This window comes from Salvelinus sp. IW2-2015, linkage group LG9 (genome assembly GCF_002910315.2).
Source record: "Salvelinus sp. IW2-2015 linkage group LG9, ASM291031v2, whole genome shotgun sequence".
Taxonomy (NCBI): domain Eukaryota; kingdom Metazoa; phylum Chordata; class Actinopteri; order Salmoniformes; family Salmonidae; genus Salvelinus; species Salvelinus sp. IW2-2015.
In genome coordinates, this window is record NC_036849.1 from 30,898,018 (window position 1) to 30,921,582 (window position 23,565).

At 47.0% G+C, this 23,565-nt stretch overlaps 1 protein-coding gene across 1 annotated transcript in view; it reads right to left on the reverse strand.

The window, feature by feature from the left end:
- The window catches only part of LOC111968395 (brain-enriched guanylate kinase-associated protein), a 24,594-nt gene extending 9,432 nt beyond the window's left edge, over positions 1-15,162 (reverse strand). Inside the window, exons 1-7 of the mRNA XM_070445071.1 lie at positions 14,951-15,162; positions 14,543-14,717; positions 13,908-14,203; positions 10,153-10,312; positions 6,174-6,407; positions 5,332-5,439; positions 4,524-4,607 (exon numbers count right to left, since the gene is read on the reverse strand). Of these exons, the coding sequence (XP_070301172.1) occupies positions 4,524-4,607; positions 5,332-5,439; positions 6,174-6,407; positions 10,153-10,312; positions 13,908-14,203; positions 14,543-14,717; positions 14,951-15,162 (1,269 nt within the window). The remainder of the gene's footprint in view (positions 1-4,523; positions 4,608-5,331; positions 5,440-6,173; positions 6,408-10,152; positions 10,313-13,907; positions 14,204-14,542; positions 14,718-14,950) is intronic.
- Between the last annotated feature and the right edge of the window lie 8,403 nt (positions 15,163-23,565).

The window sequence follows — 23,565 nt, forward strand, 5'->3', positions numbered from 1 at the left end:
CACACGCCACACACAACACCACACCACACACACACCACACACACACACACACACACACACACACACACACACACACACACAACACACACACACACACACACCACCCACACCACACACACACACACACACACACACACACACACACACACACACACACACACACACACACCACACACACACTCTGCTAACAGGACATACAACTGTCCCCTCTGCTAACAGTACATACAACTGTCCCCTCTGCTAACAGGACATACAACTGTCCCCTCTGCTAACAGTACATACAACTGTCCCCTCTGCTAACAGTACATACAACTGCCCTCTGCTAACAGGACATACAACTGTCCCCTCTGCTAACAGGACATACCACACTGTCCCCTCTGCTAACAGTACATACAACTGTCCCCTCTGCTAACAGGGCATACAACTCCCTCCTCTGCTAACAGTACATACGACTGTCCCCTCTGCTAACAGTACATACAACTGTCCCTCTGCTAACAGGACATACAACTGTCCCTGTGCTAACATACATACAACTGTCCCCTCTGCTAACAGTACGTACAACTGTCCCCTCTGCTAACAGTACATATAACTGTCCCCTCTGCTAACATTACATACAACTGTCCCCTCTGCTAACAATACATACAACTGTCCCCTCTGCTAACAGTACATTACAACTGTCCCCTCTGCTAACAGTACGTACAACTGTCCCCTCTGCTAACAGTACGTACAACTGTCCCCTCTGCTAACAGTACATACAACTGTCCCCTCTGCTAAATTACATACAACTGTCCCCTCTGCTAACATTACATACAACTGTCCCCTCTGCTAACAGTACATACAACTGTCCCTCTGCTAACAGTACATACAACTGTCCCCTCTGCTAACATACATACAACTGTCCCCTCTCTAAACAGTACGTACAACTGTCCCCTCTGCTAACAGTACATACAACTGTTCCCCTCTGCTAACATTACATACAACTGTCCCCTCTGCTAACAGTTACGTACAACTGTCCCTCTGCTAACAGTACATACAACTGTCCCCTCTGCTAACATACATACAACTGTCCCTCTGCTAACAGGACATACAACTGTCCCCTCTGCTAACAGTACAAACAACTGTCCCCTCTGCTAACAGTACAATACAACTGTCCCCTCTGCTAACAGTACATACAACTGTCCCTCTGCTAACAGTACAAACAACTGTCCCCTCTGCTAACAGTACAAACAAACTGTCCCCTCTGCCTAACAGTACATACAACTGTCCCCTCTGCTAACAGTACATACAACTGTCCCCTCTGCTAACAGTACATACAACTGTCCCCTCTGCTAACAGGACATACAACTGTCCCCTCTGCTAACAGTACAAAAACTGTCCCCTCTGCTAACAGTACATACAACTGTCCCCTCTGCTAACAGGACATACAACTGTCCCCTCTGCTAACAGACATTACAACTGTCCCCTCTGCTAACAGTACAAACAACTGTCCCCTCTGCTAACAGTTACATACAACTGTCCCCTCTGCTAACAGTACAACAACTGTCCCCTCTGCTAACAGTACATACAACTGTCCCCTCTGCTAACAGGACATACAACTGTCCCCTCTGCTAACAGTACAAACAACTGTCCCCTCTGCTAACAGTACAAAACAACTGTCCCTCTGCTAACAGTACAAACAACTGTCCCCTCTGCTAACAGGACATACAACTGTCCCCTCTTGCTAACAGTACAAACAACTGTCCCCTCTGCTAACAGTAACATACAACTGTCCCCTCTGCTAACAGACATACAACTGTCCCTCTGCTAACAGTACATACAACTGTCCCCTCTGCTAACATACATACAACTGTCCCCTCTGCTAACAGTACATACAACTGTCCCCTCTGCTAACAGGACATACAACTGTCCCCTCTGCTAACAGTACAAACAACTGCTCCCCTCTGCTAAACAGTACAAACAACTGTCCCCTCTGCTAACAGTACATACAACTGTCCCCTCTGCTAACAGTAAAACAACTGTCCCCTCTGCTAAACAAGTACATACAACTGTCCCCTCTGCTAACATTTACCATACAACTGTCCCCTCTGCTAACAGTACAAACAACTGTCCCCTCTGCTAACAGTACATACAACTGTCCCCTCTGCAACATTACATACAATGATCTCTCTCTTTTCCCCTGCTCTCTGTGTCTCCTGTCGCTTCCCTTCCCTTTTGTCCCTCCACTATCAAACACAGAGCTACAGGTAAAAAACGAAGAGAGAAAAAGATGAAGTACCCAATGTTGCTTTTTGGTTGACAATAGACGCTCGGCAGAAAAATACCATTGTTGTTTTAAAAGTACGGAGCAACAGTTGAAGTCGGAAGATTACGTACACCTTTGCCAAATACATTTAAACTCAGTTTTTCACAATTCCTGACATTAAATCATAGTAAAATGTACCTGTTTTAGGTCATTTAGAATCACCACTTTATTTTAAGAATGTGAAATGTCAGAATAATAGTAGAGAGAATTATTTATTTCAGCTTTTATTTCTTTCATCACATTCCCTGTGGGTCAGAAGTTTACATACACTCAATTAGTATTTGATAGCATTGCCTTTAAATTGTTTAACTTGGGTCAAACGTTTTGGGTAGCCTTCCACAAGCTTCCCACAATAAGTTGGGTGAATTTGTAACTGAGTCAGGTTTGTAGGCCTCCTTGCTCGTACATGCTTTTTCAGTTTTGCCCACACATTTTCTATAGGATTGAGGTCAGGGCTTTGTGATGGCCACTCCAATACCTTGACTTTGTTGTCCTTAAGCCATTTTACCACAACTGTGGAAGTATGCTTGGGGTCATTGTCCATTTGGAAGACCCATTTGTGACCAAGCTTTAACTTCCTGACTGATGTCTTGAGATGTTGCTTCAATATATCCACATAATTTTCCTGCCTCATGATGCCATCTATTTTGTGAAGTACATCAGTCCTCCTGCAGCAAAGCACCCCCACAACAAGATGCTGCCACCCAGGTGCTTCACGGTTAGGACGGTGTTCTTCGGCTTGCAAGCCTCTCCCTTTTTCCTCCAAACATAACCTTAGTCTGTTTTTTTGGGGTGGTTTAGGAGCAGTGGCTTCTTCCTTGCTGAGCGGCCTTTCAGGTTATGTCGATTTAGGACTCGTTTTACTGTGGATATAGATACTTTTGTACCTATTTCCTCCAGCATATTCACAAGTGTCCTTTGCTGTTGTTCTGGGATTGATTTGCACTTTTCGCACCAAAGTACGTTCATCTCTAGGAGACAGAATGCGTCTCCTTCCTGAGCGGTATGACGGCTGCGTGGTCCCATGGTGTTTATACTTGCATACTATCGTTTGTACAGATGAACGTGGTACCTTCAGGCATTTGGAAATTGCTCCCAAGGATGAACCATACTTGTGGAGGTCTACAATTTTTTTCTGAGGCCTTGGCTGATTTCTTTTGATTTTCCCATGATGTCAAGCAAAGAGGCACTGATTTTGATAGCCTATCAGAAGCTTCTAAAGCCATGACATCATTTTCTGGAATTTTCCAAGCTGTTTAAAGACACAGTCAACTTAGTGTATGTAAACTTTCGACCCACTGGAATTGTGATACAGTGAATTAGAAGTGAAATAATCTGTCTGTAAAGAATTGTTGGAAAAATCACTTGTGTCATGCACAAAGTAGATGTCCTAACCGACTTGTTAACAAGAAATGTGTGGAGTGGTTGAAAAACGAGTTTTAATGACTCCAACCTAAGTGTATGTAAACTTCCGACTCCAGCTGTATTTTTAGTAGCCTGCCTACCCCATTGAGAACGGAGTGGGGAAGCAGGTGAGACTGCAGGGTTAACACGCGCCTCCAACATGCCGTGTTCAGCAGCTTTCCTGAGTGGCTCATCTGCACACCGATCAATTCATCTGGCTGGTAATTAGCAGCGTTAAGTCCCAATGAGAATCACGCAGCGATCCCTTTGATCGCGCTCAGCTATATTCACCGCTGCATTTTTTTTTCACSGATTCGTCAATGCTCTGGAATTGGTCATTGACATTCATTACTAGTGCTGCGTCTCACTTTCAGTTGACTTGGAGGGATGTGCTTTCAAAAAACAATCACTGTTATTTCAGTATGAAAATATGAGTGTGATTATGGACAGCTGAATGAGTCAATCGATAACAACCGCTGTGGTCCCTGGTATCTTACTGTATTTCAATTACTCCTTCAATTTCATTCCGTAGCAGCATTGCTACTTGGCCCATATATGCGTGGCATTACGTTGAAAAAATCGGCCCATGTCTGTGAGGCATTTCTAAGAGAATTTATGAGGATTTTTCGCTCATGCTTCACTTCCTAATTCCCCTTTGTGTGGACTAGATGTTGTTGGAGACAGTTTGTCCTCTGTTGTGCTCAGTTGTATGGTCAAATCAACAGGGGGAGAATTAAGTGGCCATCAAGAGCCTGACAGAACAGCATTTGAGACAGGGCTGTTTGTTAGCGGTGAGTGGGTGTAGATGAGAACTCACCTCAGACAGCTTGTGGGCTCTGCGGTGTGACTTGGAGCACTGTAGGAGCTGTGTTGCCAGGTTACAGTCCTTTCTGTACAGGTCCTGGCATGGGACAGATGGACACTGTTGTTGAGTCATAGGTCGGGGTGCCATGCAGACTTAAGAACAGTATTAATTTTAATGGGGAGTAACTGACCTAAATCTATTTCAAATAGGTTACTACAATAATTGCTTTGCAGTTATATTAAATATAGAAATACATGTAAATTCCATGTAATTGCATGGTATTTGTACGTCAGAGTAGAATGGGACCAAACAGTAATTTCAGCATGTGGCGTTCGCGTACACACCAATGCTCGACAAACAAAAAATAATGTCCCCAAAAATGATATTACAAATTGACTACTAGTCTTTATCTGTTCTTCCCCCTCAAGTCTCTTGTGACAACCCCAAAAGTTGACTTCCATTTAAAGTTGAGGGTCTCACAAGGTAAGGCTCCACTTAGGGAGAACACAATCAAAGGAACAAACACACTATCAATTACCGAACAAATCCATCCGCCCAGAAAAAYATGGTGCTAGTTTTTCTGATCAGGCACCTATTGATTTGAGGGTCACTGCTGTACATCTTACTCTATTCATTTAAAGAATGAAGAAGTTGTGATGATGAAAATGTACTATGAGATTTTTATGTTCATGTTCGAGTTGGCACGGTTGGCAAGGCCATCACCAGGCTTTGGTCTAATTGGGTGTGTAGTTTTTTTCAGTGAATCACTTCAAAAACTCATGAAGTAAGGATTTTGCACAATGGCTGGCTATATACTCACATTGTCCTCTCTGAGCTTTTCAATGGTGATCTTGGCCTCCATGAGGTGATTGTTGAGGACGATGATCTCTCGACTCAGCGCTCTTTTCTCATCCTCATGGTGCTGGGACTAAATCAGAGAGGAGAGGTGGAAAGAGGAGAGAAAGAGAGGAAATTAGGAATTGAGATACCAGGAAGGGGAAATGAAAGGAGAGGAAGAGAAAGTCAAAGGAAAGCAGGAGAAAGCAAATGAGAGAAGAGGTGGAGAGCAGCCAGTCAGCCAGCCAGCCAGTGTTCACGCTCTTTTTCTGCCAGTAGCAGGTCGTAATTAAAGGAAGATTACATTGGCCAGTGCCCATATCAAATCAATTACGCTGCCAGGGTGAGAGAAAGTAGCAATCTTGGAGTCCTGAGAAATTTAAGCTTCTTGTATTGCGGTTGCAGCGACTGTCATTTTGTGACCCCGAAACCTGACACGTTAGTATTTCCTGTGATTTAGCCTCAAACACTAAACGGTTACTAGATGCTTTCTCCCCTCACCCAATCATTTTCAACATCCTGTTGTGTGGCAGGATTTGACAAAAGATGCATCATCAAGTTCCCGACGGACAATAGTCATAATTGTTTTGAAATACAGGGGTGGGAGATAAATTAAATAGAAGTCAATTAATGTCAGTTTGAGCAATAGGTTGGTATTGATATCCAAATCCATTCTGTAAGCCTCTTATTAATCAGCTCTGGGATGTTGCTTTGGCAGTCTCATTCATTCCTATGACGTTCCACATTGTAATCATATTTCACTCTGGTTGGTCTTTGGCAGTCTCATTCATTCCTATGACGTTCCACATTGTAATCATATTTCACCGACAGTAGGGCTTGCTCCGCTCCTTCTCCCGACAGTAGGGCTTGCTCCGCTCCTTCTCCCGACAGTAGGGCTTGCTCCGCTCCTCCTCCACAGTCGGGCTTCCCGCCTCCTTCTCCCCGACAGTAGGGCTTGCTCCGCTCCTTCTCCCGACAGTAGGGCTTGCTCCGCTCCTTCTCCCGACAGTAGGGCTTGCTCCGCTCCTTCTCCTGACAGTAGGGCTTGCTCCGCTCGTTCTTCCGTCAGTTGAAAGTGCAGTGTACAGCTAATAATTTCCACGATAATTGCCTCGAAAGTGAACATAAACTATATTGAAACTAATTTCACACATACAGTGCCTTCGGAGGGTATTCAGACCCCTTGACTTTTTCCACATTTTGTTACATTACAGCTTTATTCAGAAATTGATTCAATAGTTTTTCCCCCTCATCAATCTACACACATTATGACAAGGCAAAAACAGGTTTTTATAATTTTTGGCTAATTTATAAAAAATAAAAAAAACTGAAATATCACATTTACATAAGTATTCAGATCCTTTACTCAGTACTTTGTTGAAGCACCTTTGGCAGTGATTACAGCATTGAGTCTTCTTGGGAATGAGGCTACAAGCTTGGCACACCTGTATTTGGAGAGTTTAACTCATTCTTCTCTGCAGATCCTCTCAAGCTCTGTCAGGTTGGATGGGGAGCATTGCTGCACAGCTATTTTCAGGACTCTCCAGAGATGTTAGATTGGGGTTAAGTCCGGGCTCTGGCTGGGCCACTCAAGGACATTCAGAGACTTGTCCCGAAGCCACTCCTGCGTTGTCTTGGTTGTGTGCTTTGGGTCGTTGTCCTTTGGGAAGTTGAACCTTCACCCCGGTCTAAGGTCCGGAGCACTCTGGAACAGGTTTTCATCAGTGATCTCTCTATACTTTGCTCTGTTCATCTTTCCCTCGATCCTGATTCTTCTTCCAGTTCGTGTTGCTGAAAAACATCCCCACAGCATGATGCTTCCACCACCATGCTTCACCGTAGGGATGGTGACAGGTTTCTTCCAGACGTGTCTCGGAGCTCCATCGAAATTGGCAATTGTAGGCCCTTTTTAGACCTATACATGCCTCCTGTAAGACCCTATGATCTGTGAACCGTACATGATACAGACAACATCTTGGTGTCATTATCCTCCTTATAGTGTGCTCTAACATATGGAATATGTCTAGATTCTGAAATACACATTTTCACAATAACCTCTAAGAGGTTAACATTTTCAAATGTGAAAGGAATGTAGGAGAATATAACACAATAGATCTGGTAAAAGATAATACAAATAAAAAAACAATGCATTTCTGTTCAAAATGTTGTATCAGGACTGCCCGAATGTGCCTAATTTGTTTATTAATAACTTTTCATGATCAAAATTGTGCACTCTCTGTATCTAAAAAGGGCCTAAAATGTCCACTTTCATCATGATTTTCTCAAAATTGATTTGTCATACAAATCTAAAAAGCTTTACAAACATCCTTCCTCCCAATTCAGTTTTTATGTGAAAATTGCCATAACAACCTGATACCCAAAATATTTTCTGCTCCTGCTGCCTTGGAATCCCTCATATATGAAAAATCCAGAATACTACTGGGTTTATAGATGAATATTGAAAGATTGTATTCTGACATGCAGATGTAATCTATCTCCCTCACTTGTGATATTCTTGTCAATTTGGAGCTAAACTGTGTTTTTCAGTGGGTTTATTTATATATTACACTCCCAAGGGAACAATGAAAACTTTTATCTCTTGACATCAGATTGACAAACGGCTCATGCGCCGCCATTTTAATCAAATCTGAGTCAGCCATTCCTTGCGTAAACCGTGAGATGAGGAAACACGATGAGAATAGATAACACCCAACCTCACTCGTAAATTGCTATTGTATCTACATCCAGATTGGCTCTGAATAGACTAAGGTAACAACCAAACAATTTGTAATGACCAAGGTTACATTTTGTCCTCTCTGCTGAATAGAACGCTCCGTGGGTGACAATGAAGCGAGAATGACTCCTAGATTGACTCGTGTCCTGCTCCATTTCCTACTGTACAATATACCGATGCCGAAGGTCCCATTGACACGAATTGTGACCTACTGTTACTAGGGTCAGAGCACAGGGCAATTAGACATTTCCCCTCACCTTCCCATCCAACCACTGCCGCAGGATTGGGCGAAGTGGTTTCCATGACAACCTTTCAAATCAAAATGGTACCCTGTTTCGCACAAACCCAACGGATATTGATTCCTCTCGCCGTATGATGTAACATTCTAATGGAATAGTAAGATAAACAAGGTCGGTTCTTTGTCTGACTTCCGGGTTCTGTTTTCCTGTAATGATTTTGAGAGGAGAGGGTATAATAAGTACAAATGTGTGTTGGGTGAGAAATAAACTGGTTTTTAGAATGACTGCAGTATCGTGATTTCCCTATGCCGTTTAGGCTGTCTGTCTCCGCTGAGCTGCTATCTTCTCCAGGCCAACAAACACTGAAGTTGGGGAAGGGGAAAGGGACATTTTTWGTTTATTTAACTAGGCAAGTCAGTTAAGAACAAATTCTTATTTACAATGATGGCATAGGAACAGTGGYTTTACTGCCTTGTTCAGGGGCAGAACAACATATTTTTACCTTGTCAGTTGATTGCAGATTTGATCTAGCAATCTTTTGGTTACTAGTCCAATGCTCTAACCACTAGGCTACCTGCCACCCCAAGTTGGGGWAGGGGAGAGAAAAACACAAGATTATATAGGCTTCTGTGAAAAACGACAATTTCTAACCTTAAGAAAAAYGATTTCCAACCATCTCATAAATAACCACCTGCCCTAAAGTTTTAAACCATCAATCGGTAAAATATTTTGTCTACAAGTCCCTAAAGGAGAGGGCTGGCCATATGTGACATAAAAGCCATTTAAATAAAAGTTTGATGTGCTTCAAGTGAACAGTAGGTTTTCTTTAGATTTTCTTTTCCCCTTTTGGCACAATTTCAATTCTTAGGGTGAGAGACAGTATTTTTTGAAGAAGTTCATATCTTTATCTAGGTCCAGTTTGATAGCTGTTTGAGATATTTCCATCAATAGACAACAAGCCCAGTTAATGGATGAGGGGTAAGGCATGCTGGTAGGTCAAATGGGAAGACGGGAAGACGAACAAGACGCTCAGGGGGGAAAAAAACAAAGGGATGATTTAAGAAGATCGAGTCAAACATTTCAGCAAATCATCAAATCCTCTCTGATATCTTTGGCACCTCGAGTAGCAACATCAATACAATGGAAACTCAACTAGCATGTGACTTATTTGCTGAACAAAGCAGAATGATGCTTTGTTTTCATTGAAAAGCTTTGACTAATGAGAACACAGTGAATGGCACCTTGAGAAATCTGTGACTCAGAAAACATGCTCTTCTGGCATACTAGTGAGCATGGCAGAAATGCAACGCACACTGATGAGAACTGTTATTATGGATGAAGTGCCTCTGAACCACCCACTGCAGTGTGAGTAGGGCCGGGAGCTGCCTGCTTAGTCGAGGTCTAGGAAAGCACACACACACCCTTAATCAGAACAGCCTCAATTCCATCGGGCCATGGACTTTACAAGGTGTCGAAAGCATTCCACAGGGATGCTGGCCTATATTGACTCCATTGAAGTCACTTGTAAAATCCACTTCAATCAGTGTAGATGAAGGAGAAGAGACAGGTTAAAGAATGATTTTTAGTGAGCACCAGCCAACCAGCCAACTTGAGACAACTGTTGGAACACTGCTGTGTCAAGTTGGCTGGATATCTTTTCGGGAAACTGCTGAGCATGAAAACCCCAACAGCGTTGCAGTTCTTGACYCAAACCGTTGCYCCTGGCACCTACTACCATACCCTGTTCAAAGGCACTTCAATCTTTTTTCTTGCCCATTCAGCCTCAAGCCTGACTAGTCTCCCAGTCCCTGCAGCTGAAAAACATCCCCACAACATGATTCAGCGTGCTGCTGGCCGGCTTCAGCGTGCTGCTGGCCGGCTTCAGCGTGCTGCTGGCCGGCTTCAGCGTGCTGCTGGGGCCGGCTTCAGCGTGGCTGCTGGCCAAGCTGCTGGCCGGGTTCAGCGTGCTGCTGGCCGGCTTCAGCGTGCTGCTGGCTTGGTTCAAAATCGAATTAAATCAAGTTGTATTGCGTACACATATTTTTGAAGATGTTATCGCGGTTGTAGCGAATTGCTTATGTTCCTAGCTCCAACAGTGCAGTAATACCTAACAATACACGCAAACCCCAAAGAAGTTAAGAAATATTAGAATGAGCAATGTCAGAGTCTGGAGTATACACTCACCGGACAGTTTATTAGGTACACATCCCCTTTCACAAAAATGAATCGCTRCTACAGACAGTGAGTCACATGGCCTTGGCTTGCTATATAAAGCAGGCAGACAGGCATCAAGGCATTCAATTATTGTTCATGTCTAGGGTTTACRGAGAATGGTGCGACAAACAAAAAACGTCCAGTCTGTGGCAGTCCTGTCGGTGAAAACAGCCCATTGATGAGAGAGGTCGAAGGAGAWTGGGAAGAATCGTGCAAACTAACAGACGGGCCGCAAACAGACAAATAACGGCACAATACAACAGAACGGAACTGCATCTCATTTGATTGTATTTATTAGGATCCCCAATTGCGACAGCTAGTATGACTGGGGTCCGACACATAACGGAAAAAAACATTACAGACAAAATACTACAATTTACATAAATGTAAAAACATTAACATGTAGTGTGTGTGTACCCATACATGTCAGTACATACACACAACAAGTAGGTCACATGGGGGTTTGGCGTTGTGCCGTGAGGTGTTGCTTTCTTTGTTTTTTGAAACCAGGTTTGCAGTTCACTTGTGCGATATGAGATGGAAGGGAGTTCCATAAACTCATGGCTCTGTATAATATTGTACGTTTCCTTGAATTTGTTATGGACCTGGGGACTGTGAAAAGACCCCAGGTGGCATGTCTGGTTGAGTAAGTGTGTGTGTCAGTGCTGTGTATAAGTTGACTATGCAGACAATTTGGAATTTCCAACACATGAATGCTTCTTATAAAAACAAGAAGTGATGCAGTCAGTCTTTCCTCAACTCTTAGCCAAGAGAGACTAGTATGCATAGTATTAATATTAGCCCTCTGATTACAATGAAGAGCAAGACGTGACGCTCTGTTCTGGGCCAGCTGCAGCATAARTAGATCTTTCTTTGCAGCACTAGACCTATGATGCAGCACTAGACCAAATTAACTTTTAAGAAGGCACACATGTTAATTGAAATGCATTCCAGGTGACTACCTCATTAAGCTGGTTGAGAGAATGCCAAGCGTGTGCAAAGCTGTCATCAAGAAAAAAGGTGGCTATTTGAAGAATCTAAAATATAACGTATATTTTGATTTGTTTAACACTTTTTTGGTTACTACATGATTCCATATGTGTTATTTCATAGTTTTGATGTCTTCACTATTATTCTACAATMTAGAAAATAGTACAAGTAAAGAAAAACCCTTGAATGAGTAGGTGTTATAAAACTTTTGACCGGTAGTGTAATGTTTTTCTAAAACAAGTTATGGTCAATAATATCAAAGGCTGCACTGAAATCTAGCAGTGCAGCTCCCACAATACTCTTATTATCAATTTCTTTCAACCAATCATCAGTCATTTGTTTCAGTGCAGTACARGTTGAATGCCCTTCTCTATAAGCATGCTGAAAGTCTGTTGTTKATTTGTTTATAGAGAAATAGCTGAAATAGCTGTTTTGCTGTGAGTTTCACTTAGTAATAAAAAGATGTGGAACCCAGATCACGCTGCGCTTTGGTCCACTTATTATAACGATCATGACYCACATATACGATCAAGCATTTCACACACATTATTTAAATACTGACTGTTAGCATTTGGTGGCCTARGGCAGCACCCCAAAATAATAGGCTTTAGATGAGGCAGGTGAACCTGCAACCACAACAATTTAATAATGCTTGACATGAGATCTTCTCTAAGCATTACAGGGATATGGCTCTGAATATATACAGAAACACCTCCCCCATAAGCATTACTGTCTCTTCTATAGATGTTATATCCTTGTATTGCTTCTGCTGTATCATCAAAGGGATTATGTAAATTAGTCTCAGAAATGGTTAATGTACTAGTGTTATCTGATGTTAGCAAGTAATCGATTTCATGAACCTTATTTCTAAGGCTACATATATTACTATGGGCTATTTTTAGCCCTTTCCTTTGTAGCTTCTCAGAGATTGACGTAATATGGTAAAGAGCAAACAACGCAAGATAGAAAACAAACATTCAGCAGTCCATTAATCAGTTGTAAGTGTGCGTAAGTGTGTGTGTGTGCTTTGGGGTTGAAGCTACGAACCCATAGGCTTGGCTCTCTCATCCCTTCCAGGCTTTTGGGAGGGAGGGTGGACAATGAGGCTGTCATAGCAGATGTAAGCAATGTCCCCAAGCGCTCTGGAAGCTTTCATGGGTGAGTTCTTTCCTCTTTTGGACCACAGTCTTAGGTCAGTTAGGATCACCACTTTATTTTAAGAATGTGAAATGTAAGAATAATAGTAGAGAGAATGATTTATTTCAGCTTTTATTTCTTTCATCACATTCCCAGTGGGTCAGAAGTTTACATACACTCAATTAGTATTTGGTAGCATTGCCTTTAAATTGTTTGTTTAACTTGGGTCAAACGTTTTGGGTAGCCTTTCACAAGCTTCCCACAATAAGCTGGGTGAATTTTGGCCCATTCCTCCTGACAGAGCTGGTGTAACTGAGTCAGGTCTGAAGGCCTCCTTGGCCACACATGCTTTTTCAGTTCTGCCCATACATTTTCTATAGGATTGAGGTCAGGGCTTTGTGATGGCCATTCCAATACCTTGGTTTTGTTGTCCTTAAGCCATTTTGCCACAACTTTGGAAGTATGCTTGGGGTCATTGTCCATTTGGAAGACCCATTTGCGACCAAGCTTTAACTTCCTGACTGATGTCTTGAGATGTTGCTTCAATATATCCACATAATCTTCCATTCCCATGATTCCATCTATTTTGTGAAGTGCACCAGTTCCTCCTGGAGCAAAGCATCCCCACACCATGATGCTTCACGGTTGGGATGGTGTTCTTCAGCTTGCAAGCCTCCCCTTTTTCCTCCAAACATAACGATGGTCATTATGGCCCCAAAAATGTTTTTTGTTTCATCAGACCAGAGGACATTTCTCCAAAAAGTACAATCTTTGTGCCCATGTGCAGTTGCAAACCGTAGTCTGGCTTTTTTATGGCAAGGCCTTGGCTGACTTCTATGATTTTCCCATGATGTCAAGCAAAGTGCCACTGAGTTTGAAGGTAGGCCTTGAAATACATCCACAGGTACACCTCCAATTGACTCAAATGATGTCAATTAGCCTATCAGAAGCTTCTAAAGCCATGCACAGGCACAGTCAACTTAGTGTATGTAAACTTCTGACCCACTGGAATTGTGATACAGTGAATGATAAGTGAAAATAATCTGTCTGTGAACAATTGTTGGGAAAATGACTTGTGTCATGCACCAAGTAGATGTCCTAACCGACTTGCCAAAACTATAGTTTGTTTACAATACCTTTTACATAGTTGTTGAAAAATGACTATTTAACAGTCTGATGGCTTGGAGATAGAATCTGTTTTTCCGTCTCTCGATCCCAGCTTTGATGCACCTGTGCTGTCTCCACCTTCTAGATGGATGTGGGGTGAACAGGCCGTGGCTTGGGTAGCTGAAATCCTTGATGATCTTTTTGGCCTTCCTGTGACACCGGGTGCTGTAGATGTCCTGGAGGGCAGGCAGTGTGCCCCCGGCTAACCACACCACCCTCTGGAGAGCCCTGCGGTTATTGACGGTGCAGTTGCCGTACTGGGCGGTGATAAAGCCCAACAGGATGCTCTCAATGGTGCATGTGTAGACGTTTATGAGGGTCTTAGGGGCCAAGAAAAATTCCTTCAGCGGCATGAGGTTGAAGAGGCGCTGTTGCTGTTGTGTGGATTGACCATTTCAGGTTGTCGGTAATGTGAACACAGAGGAATTTGCAGCTTTTCACCCTCTCCAATGCGGCCCATTGATGTGGATGGGGCGTGTTCCTTTTGCTGTCTCCTGAAGATTAAGATCAGCTCCTTCATTTTGCTGTTGTTGAGGGAGAGGTTATTTTCCTGGCACCACTCCGGCAGGGCCCTCACCTCCTCCCTGTATGCTAACTCGTCTTTGTTGGTAATCAGGCCTACCACTGTTGTGTCATCTGCAAACTTGATGATGGAGAAAGAGACCATGCAGTCATGAGTGAACTGGGAGTACAGGAGGGGGCTGAGGACGCACCCTTGTGGGGCCCCCCTTGTTGAGGATCAGCATAGCGGAGCAGTTGTAGCCTACCTTCACCACCTGGGGTTGGCCCGTCATGAAGTCCAGGACCCAGTAGCACAGGGCAGAGTTCAGACCCAGGGCCCGGAGCTTAGTGATGAGCTTGGATTGTACTATGGTATTGAAGGCTGAGCTGTTGTCTGAACAGCATTCTTACATAGGTATTCCTCTTGTCAAGATGGGATAGGGCTGTGTACAGTGTGATGGCAATTGCATCAGCGTGGATCTGTTGGGGCGGTATGCAAATTGTAGTGGGTCTTGGCTGMCAGGTAAGGTGGAGGTGATATGATCCTTAACTTGCCTCTCAAATCGCTTCATGATGACAGAAGTGAGCGTTACGGGGCGATAGTAATTTAGTTCAGTTACCTTRGCTTTCTTGGGTTCAGGAACTGGGATGGGGAGAGATAGAATATGTCTGTAAACACTCCAGCCAGCTGGTCTGCACATGCTCTGAGGACGCGGCTATAGATGCTGTCTGTGCCGGCAACCRTGCGAGGGTTAACACTCTTAAATGTGTTACTCACGTCAGCCACGGAGAACAAGAGCTCACAGTCCTCGTGAGTGGCGGTGGCCCGCATCGGTCCCTGCCACATACGTCTCATGTCTGAGCTGTTGAATTGTGACTCCACTGTTTTGCCTGTCTGTTTGCCTTATGGAGGTCATAGCGGGACTGTTTGTACTCGTCCATGTTCCCAGTCACTTTGCCGTGGTTAAATTGCGGTGTTTGTGCTTTCAGTTTTGTGAGAATGCTGCCATCTATCCACGTTTTTTGGATTGAATAAGTTATAATTGTCACAGTGGTAACAACATCTTCTATGCACTTCCTGATGAACTTAGTCACCGAGCAAGTGTATACGTCAATATTATTCTCAGAGGCAACCCGGAACATATCACAATCTTGAAGCATAGATTCCGATTGGTCAGACCAATGTTGAACAGTCATTGTTACGGGTACTTCCTGTTTAAGTGTCTGCCTATAGAAGGGGGGGGGGCAGAATGGTGATCGGATTTTCCAAAGGGCCGTCCCAGAAGGGGGAGTAGCAATGGTGAAGAATCCTCTTGTCAACATTACAGTCACCACAGCCAGGGAGGGCTGCATTCCACGCAAATAGGGCCAGGAGTTGTTCCCCGACCATGTGACTTGACCAGGAAAATCTCTGGGCCCTAGTCAGGTAACACGTTTAGAAACAACTCCTGTCGCTACATAAAATAATGTAAACACTTTCGGACAACCCGCTCACACTATATTCTCRATTCTACATTCTCTTCTTAGTGTGTTGGTTCAATTGTTTGGTTTGTATTTTTTTGAATGACCTTTCTTGGTTTCTGCTCAGAACTTTTTAATTGCATGTTTGATCTGATTGACCCTATTTTCTCGCWGTGTCTATCTAAGACCATTTCCTGCTCTATAAATATTTCCCCCTTGAAAATACAATTTGCGAGACATAAAAAAGGAATGACAATCAGAATGAGGCTTCTGAGGAAATCCTTCACTATTTCCTGTCATGAACAGTGATTAGTTACACCAAGGTCGCTAGACAGACTATTCTTTTGAAAAGCCAACCACCAATAATTTCACGACTGGAATACAAAAGAAGTGTGCGTGACAGAATACGATTTGTGATTCATTTTTCGGCTCTTGTCTTTTCTCCGTATGACAATGCAATGAGGATTACTCAGACCGTACAAAAAGCCAGGCTAAGCGATGGGTGAAGAAACAACGAATAATACACAAACACTATAGAATTGGTGTAAATTATAGAGTTTTCTTAGATCAATGTTCAAAATCGGTCATGCAGTCTTATACCTCAGCACCAATGGATAGAATACAAAACATGTAGCCCACAAATAGGGATGGCTGYAATCAACGTTGAGACAACGTTGTGTGTTGGTTGTGCTTTGATGGCCGTACTTTTAGAACTTGTCAAATCACTATCTTCTGTACGAACAGTTGCCTGAGGAAATCACTTTGTCTTTAATCATCTAAGAAGAGGTGATTGTGAAAATAAATTAATTTCACACACATTGTCGTCTTCTATTAAAACGTCCTCACAGATAGGGAGCCACGGTGACTCAAATTTCTGTTCTGATGAGATTAAAAAAATATATATAAAGTTTTAATCATGATACGTCTTAAATATGGACCTGTAGCGTGGCTGCGGACTCATCTTGAACAGTAATGACATTGTCTTCGGTGTCTGAAGGGGGAACGAATGGGGAAGGGGAGCTCTCGACTGGGGAGATAGGAGTAGTAAGAGTTTTCTAACAAGGTTCCATGGCAGGACAATCACTTTGGACATTGATTGCGCTGCGTCTCTGATCATGTAACTACTTTGAGAGTGGCAAGAGAGGGGCCTCTCACCATGAGACTGCGTGTGTTTCGATCGATTTATACCGGAGTTCTCATCTAAGATCTCACACCACAGACCACATGCAGTAGCCGATCACTGAGAGAGACCGCCCCACCTCAATTCAGCAGGAGTATGGAATAATCAATAAACCCTTATTAGGTGTTCTTACTCTTATCATTTTCATCATAGTTTTTTGGATAGTTTTTTTTTTAACATGATAGTTGTTGTTGGTTATTATGCCTATGTTATAATGGGTCCTACTTTAAACAAAGTACAACTTATAACTGTTTTATATAGCATACATAAAGGCTTCACAAATCATCTAATGAGCGTAAGTCACACTCTATAAATGGGGTATAGACATACATAGTGCGTTATGTCACATTTGACAATTCACCCTACAGTGGGAATTGTTATGTCACTCGTTAGACACCATTTAGAGTGTGACATATGCTTATAGATGATTTATGTAGAAGCACACACACACACACTAGAGCCAATCTGTTCCAGCTCCAGGGATTACCGTGTGTGTGTGTGTGTGTGTGTGTGTGTGTGTGTGTGTGTGTGTGTGTGTGTGTGTGTGTGCGTGTGCGTGTGCGTGTGCGTGTGCGTGTGCGTGTGTGTGACGGGTGGTTGAGTGCGTGTAATCTCGGAAACCCCTGAAAAATCTTGCGTAATTGCATCATATGCTCGATTAGGTTCTGGGGAAGATGCATGAGAAAATACACTAATGAGACTAGCTAAGTCTCCACTAGCCTAAAACAGAAACTCAGCCAAAGCCCCACCCCCTTTCCAAAAACGTTCTGCTTGAAACTCCGCACCCACTTTAAGCACCACCTCCACCAAACCTTATACATCCAAATAACCAGTGACGGAAGATCAAAGCACTAGAACTACTGTCGCTCGTTAGTTGTCACATCCAGCAATCTTTTGATTGACGTTAAAGATACCATTTATATTATGTAGTCTGTCCACGGGAGATTAGGGTGTGTGTGGTGCTCTCTATGCTCTGTGTGTTGCTCAGTGAGACAGAGATGGAGCTCTCCCTTTTTAATACACTCATGCTTGACCCTGAGCAACAGGTCAGCCTTATCATCAACATTAATATTTGATAGCCTTTTTGTCGTAAACGCTATAAAATATTCAAAGAACTCCATTGTAAATGTCACATAAGGAGTGCCGCGGAGACCTGTGAACCAATAACTATCAAGCCATCGACTTGTTTATTTACCAAGCGGAATCTAAAGCTAATTGGAATGGTGGGAGGGGAGGTAAACATGATTTCTCAACTCACTAGAGTGTGACGCATATAGAGAGCTGCCTGCCCGACTGTCTTATAAAGAGATATCTTATAGAGAGCTGCATGCCAGGCTGACTTATAGTGAGCTGCCTGACCAGCTGTCTTATAGAAAGCTGTCTTATAGAGAGCTGTCTTATGGAGAGCTGCCTTAAAGAGAGCTGTCATATAGAGAGATGCCTGCCGACTGTCTTATATAGAGCTGTCTTATAGAGAGCTGCCGTATAGAGAGCATCCTGACTGACTGCCTCTCAGAGAGCTGTCTTACAGAGAACTGTCTTATAGAGAGCTGCCACAGAGGGAAGTGTATTTTAGAGAGCTGTCTTATAGAGAGCTGCCGTATGGAGAGCTGTATTTTAGAGAGCTGTCTTACAGAGATCTGCCTGACCGACTGCTTCTTAGAGAGCTGCCTTATAGAGAGCTGTATTTTAGAGAGCTTCCTTATAGAGCACTGTCTTATAGAGGGCTGTCTTAAAGAGAAGTGTCTTATAGAGAGCCTTCTAATAGAGAGCTCTTTTATAGAGCTGTGTTATAGAGAGCTGACTGACCGACTGCCTCTTAGAGAGCTGTTTATAGAGAACTGTCTTATTGAGACTTATCTTATAAAGAGCTGTCTCATAGAGAGCTGTCTTATAGAGAACTGCCTTATAGAGAGCTGCCTTATAGAGAGCTGCCTTATAGAGAGCTGCCTTATAGAGAGCTGTCCGATAGAGAGCTGACTTATAGAGAGCTGTCTTATAGAGAGCTGTATTATAGAGAGCTGTATTATAGAGAGCTGTATTATAGAGCGCTGCCTGACCGACTGCCTCTTAGAGAGCTGCTTTATAGAGGACTGTCTTATTGAGAGCTGTCTTACAGAGAGCTGCCTTATAGAGAGCTGCCTGACCGAATGCCTGTTAGAGAGCTGTTTTATAGAGAATTGTCTTACAGAGAGCTGTCTTATAGAGCGCTGTATTTTTGAGAGCTGCATTATAGAGTGCTGTCTTATGGATAGATGTCTTATAGAGAGCTGCCTGATCAACTGTCTTATGGAGAGCTGTTTTATAAAGAACTGTCTCATAGAGAATTGTCTTACAGAGAGCTGTCTTACAGAGAGCTGTCTTATAGAGAGCTGCCTGACCGACTGCCTCTTAGAGAGCTGCTTTATAGAGAACTGTCTTATTGAGAGCTGTCTTACAGAGAGCTGCCTTCTAGAGAGCTGCCTGACCGACTGCCTGTTAGAGAGCTGTTTTATAGAGAATTGTCTCACAGAGAACTGTCTTATAGAGAGCTTCTCTGTGAGACAATCTCTATAAAACAGCTCTTCAAACAGGCAGTCGGTCAGGCAGCTCTCTAGAAGGCAAGCTCTCGTAAGACAGCTCTCAATAAGACAGTTCCTCTATAAAGCAGCTTCTCTTAAGAAGCAGTCGGTCCGGCGCAGCTCTCTATAAGACAGCTCTCTGTAAGCAGCTCTTGTAAGACAATTCTCTATGAGACAGTTCTTATATAAAACAGCTCTCCATAGACGACAGTTGGATCAGGAGCTCTCATATTAAGACATCTATCCACTAAGCAGCACTCTATATGCGAGCTCTCAAAAATACAGCGCTCTAATAAGACAGCTCTCTGTAAACAATTCGTCTATTAAAACAGCCTCTAACAGGCATTCGTCAGGCAGCTCTCTATAAGGCAGCTCTCGGTAAGACAGCTCTTCAATAAGACAGTCTCTATTAAAGCAGCTCTTCTAAGAGCAGTCGGCAGGCAGCGCTCTATAATAAGCTCTCTATAATACAGCTCGCTATATATACAAGCTCTCTATACAGACAGTCTCTATAGTCCAGTCTCTTCGCTGATAGGACTAGCTCTCTATAAGGCAGCTCTCTATAAGGCAGCTCTCATAATAAGGCAGTTCTCTATTAAGACAGGCTCTCTATGAGACAGCTCTATAAGATAAGTCTCAATAAGACAGTTTCTATAAACAGCTCGTCTAAGAGGCAGTCGGTCAGTCAGCTCTCTATAACACAGCTCCTATAAAAGAGGCTCTTCTATTAGAACGGCTTCTCTATAAGACAATTATCTTTAAGACAGCCCCTCTATAAGACAGTGCTCTATAAGGAAGCTCCCCCCCCCCCCCCCCCCCCCCCCCCCCCCCCCCCCCCCCCCCCCCACCCCCCCCCCCCCCCCCCCCCCCCCCCCCCCCCCCCCCCCCCCCCCCCCCCCCCCCCCCCCCCCCCCCCCCCCCCCCCCCCCCCCCCCCCCCCCCCCCCCCCCCCCCCCCCCACCCCCCCCCCCCCCCCCCCCCCCCCCCCCCCCCCCCCCCCCCCCCCCCCCCCCCCCCCCCCCCTCCCCCCCCCCCCCCCCCCCCCCCCCCCCCCCCCCCCCCCCCCCCCCCCCCCCCCCCCCCCCCTCCCCCCCCCCCCCCCCCCCCCCCCCCCCCCCCCCCCCCCCCTCCCCCCCCCCCCCCCCCCCCCCCCCCCCCCCCCCCCCCCCCCCCCCCCCCCCCCCCCCACCCCCCCCCCCCCCCCCCCCCCCCCCCCCCCCCCCCCCCCCCCCCCCCCCCCCCCCCCCCCCCCCCCCCCCCCCCCCCCCCCCCCCCCCCCCCCCCCCCCCCCCCTCCCCCCCCCCCCCCCCCCCCCCCCCCCCCCCCCCCCCCCCCCCCCCCCCCCCCCCCCCCCCCCCCCCCCCCCCCCCCGCCCCCCCCCCCCCCCCCCCCCCCCCCCCCCCCCCCCCCCCCCCCCCCCCCCCCCCCCCCCCCCCCCCCCCCCCCCCCCCCCCCCCCCCCCCCCCCCCCCCCCCCCCCCCCCCCCCCCCCCCCCCCCCCCCCCCCCCCCCCCCCCCCCCCCCCCCCCCCCCCCCCCCCCCCCCCCCCCCCCCCCCCCCCCCCCCCCCCCCCCCCCCCCCCCCCCCCCCCCCCCCCCCCCCCCCCCCCCCCCCCCCCCCCCCCCCCCCCCCCCCCCCCCCCCCCCCCCCCCCCCCCCCCCCCCCCCCCCCCCCCCCCCCCCCCCCCCCCCCCCCCCCCCCCCCCCCCCCCCCCCCCCCCCCCCCCCCCCCCCCCCCCCCCCCCCCCCCCCCCCCCCCCCCCCCCCCCCCCCCCCCCCCCCCCCCCCCCCCCCCCCGCCCCCCCCCCCCCCCCCCCCCCCCCCCCCCCCCCCCCCCCCCCCCCCCCCCCCCCCCCCCCCCCCCCCCCCCCCCCCCCCCCCCCCCCCCCCCCCCCCCCCCCCCCCCCCCCCCCCCCCCCCCCCCCCCCCCCCCCCCCCCCCCTCCCCCCCCCCCCCCCCCCCCCCCCCCCCCCCCCCCCCCCCCCCCCCCCCCCCCCCCCCCCCCCCCCCCCCCCCCCCCCCCCCCCCCCCCCCCCCCCCCCCCCCCCCCCCCCCCCCCCCCCCCCCCCCCCCCCCCCCCCCCCCCCCCCCCCCCCCCCCCCCCCCCCCCCCCCCTCCCCCCCCCCCCCCCCCCCCCCCCCCCCCCCCCCCCCCCCCCCCCCCCCCCCCCCCCCCCCCCCCCCCCCCCCCCCCCCCCCCCCCCCCCCCCCCCCCCCCCCCCCCCCCCCCCCCCCCCCCCCCCCCCCCCCCCCCCCCCCCCCCCCCCCCCCCCCCCCCCCCCCCCCCCCCCCCCCCCCCCCCCCCCCCCCCCCCCCCCCCCCCCCCCCCCCCCCCCCCCCCCCCCCCCCCCCCCCCCCCCCCCCCCCCCCCCCCCGCCCCCCCCCCCCCCCCCCCCCCCCCCCCCGCCCCCCCCCCCCCCCCCTCTAAAATACAGCTCTCTATAAGGCAGCTCTCTAAGAAGCAGTCGGTCAGGCCAGATCTCTGTAAGACAGCTCTCTAAAATACAGCTCTCCATTACGGCAGCTCTCTATAAGACAAAGCTCTCCTATAAATACACTTCCCTGTGGCAGGCTCTCTATAAGACAGTTTCTCTGTAAGACAGCTCTTGAGAGCAGTCAGTCAGGATGCTCTCTATACGGCAGCTCTCTATAAGACAGCTCTATATAAGACCAGTCGGCAGGCATCTCTCTATATGATCAGCTCTCTTTAAGGCAGCTCTCCATAAGACGCTCTCTATAAGCACTTTCTATAAGACAGCTGGTCAGGCAGCTCACTATAAGTCAGCCTGGCATGCAGCTCTCTATAAGATATCTCTTTATGAAGACAGTCGGGCAGGCAGCTCTCTTATATGCGTCACACTCTAGTGAGTTGAGAAATCATGTTTACCTCCCTCCCACCATTCCAAATTAGCTTTAGATTCCGCTTGTAAATAAACAAGTCGATGCTTGATAGTTATTGTTCACAGGTCTCCGCGGCACTCCTTATGTGACATTTACAATGGAGTCTTTGAATATTTTATAGCGTTTACGACAAAAGGCTATCAAATATTAATGTTGATGTATAAGGCTGACCTGTTGCTCAGGGTCAAGCATGAGTGTATTAAAAAGGGAGAGCTCATCTCTGTCTCACTGAGCAACACACAGAGCAAGAGAGCAACCACACACACCCTAATCTCCCGGGACAGACTACATAATATAATATGGTATCTTTAACTCAATCAAAAGATTGCTTTGGATGTGACAACTAACGAGCGACAGTAGTTCTAGTGCTTTGATCTTCCGTCACTGGTTATTTGGATGTATAAGGTTTGGTGGAGGTGTGTTAAAGTGGTGCGGAGTTTCAAGCAGAACGTTTTTGGAAAGGGGGTGGGGCTTTGGCTTGAGTTTCTGTTTTAGGCTAGTGGGACTTAGCTAGTCATTAGTTATTTTTCTCGATGCATCTTCCCCAGACACCTGAACTCGAGCAATATGCATGCAATTACGGGCAACGATTTTTCAGGGGTTGCCGAGATTGACACGCACTCAACCACCTCGTCACGGATCTCAACGCACAACGCACACGCACACTGCACACGCACGACACGGGCACACACACACACACACACACACACAGTTCCTCACACCACACACACACACAAACACACACACACAGCACGGGTAATTCCTGAGCTGGAACGATTTGGCTCTAGTGTGGTGTGTGTGTGCTATCTACATAAATCATCTATAGCATATGTCACACTCTTAAAACTGAGTGTCTAACGAGTGATCATAAATATTCCCACTGTTAAGGGTGAATTTTTCAAATGTGACTCAAAAACGACTATGTAATGTCTATAAACCCCATTTATAGAGTGGTACTAACTACGCTCATTAGATGAATTGACTGAACCTTTATGTATTGCTATATAAAAACGTGTATAAGTGTACTTTCGTTTAAAGTAGGAACCCATTTATACACTCAGCGGGCATAAGATCACCAACAATAACTGTATCATGCTTGAATAAAAAAAACTATCCAAAAACTATGATGAAAAAT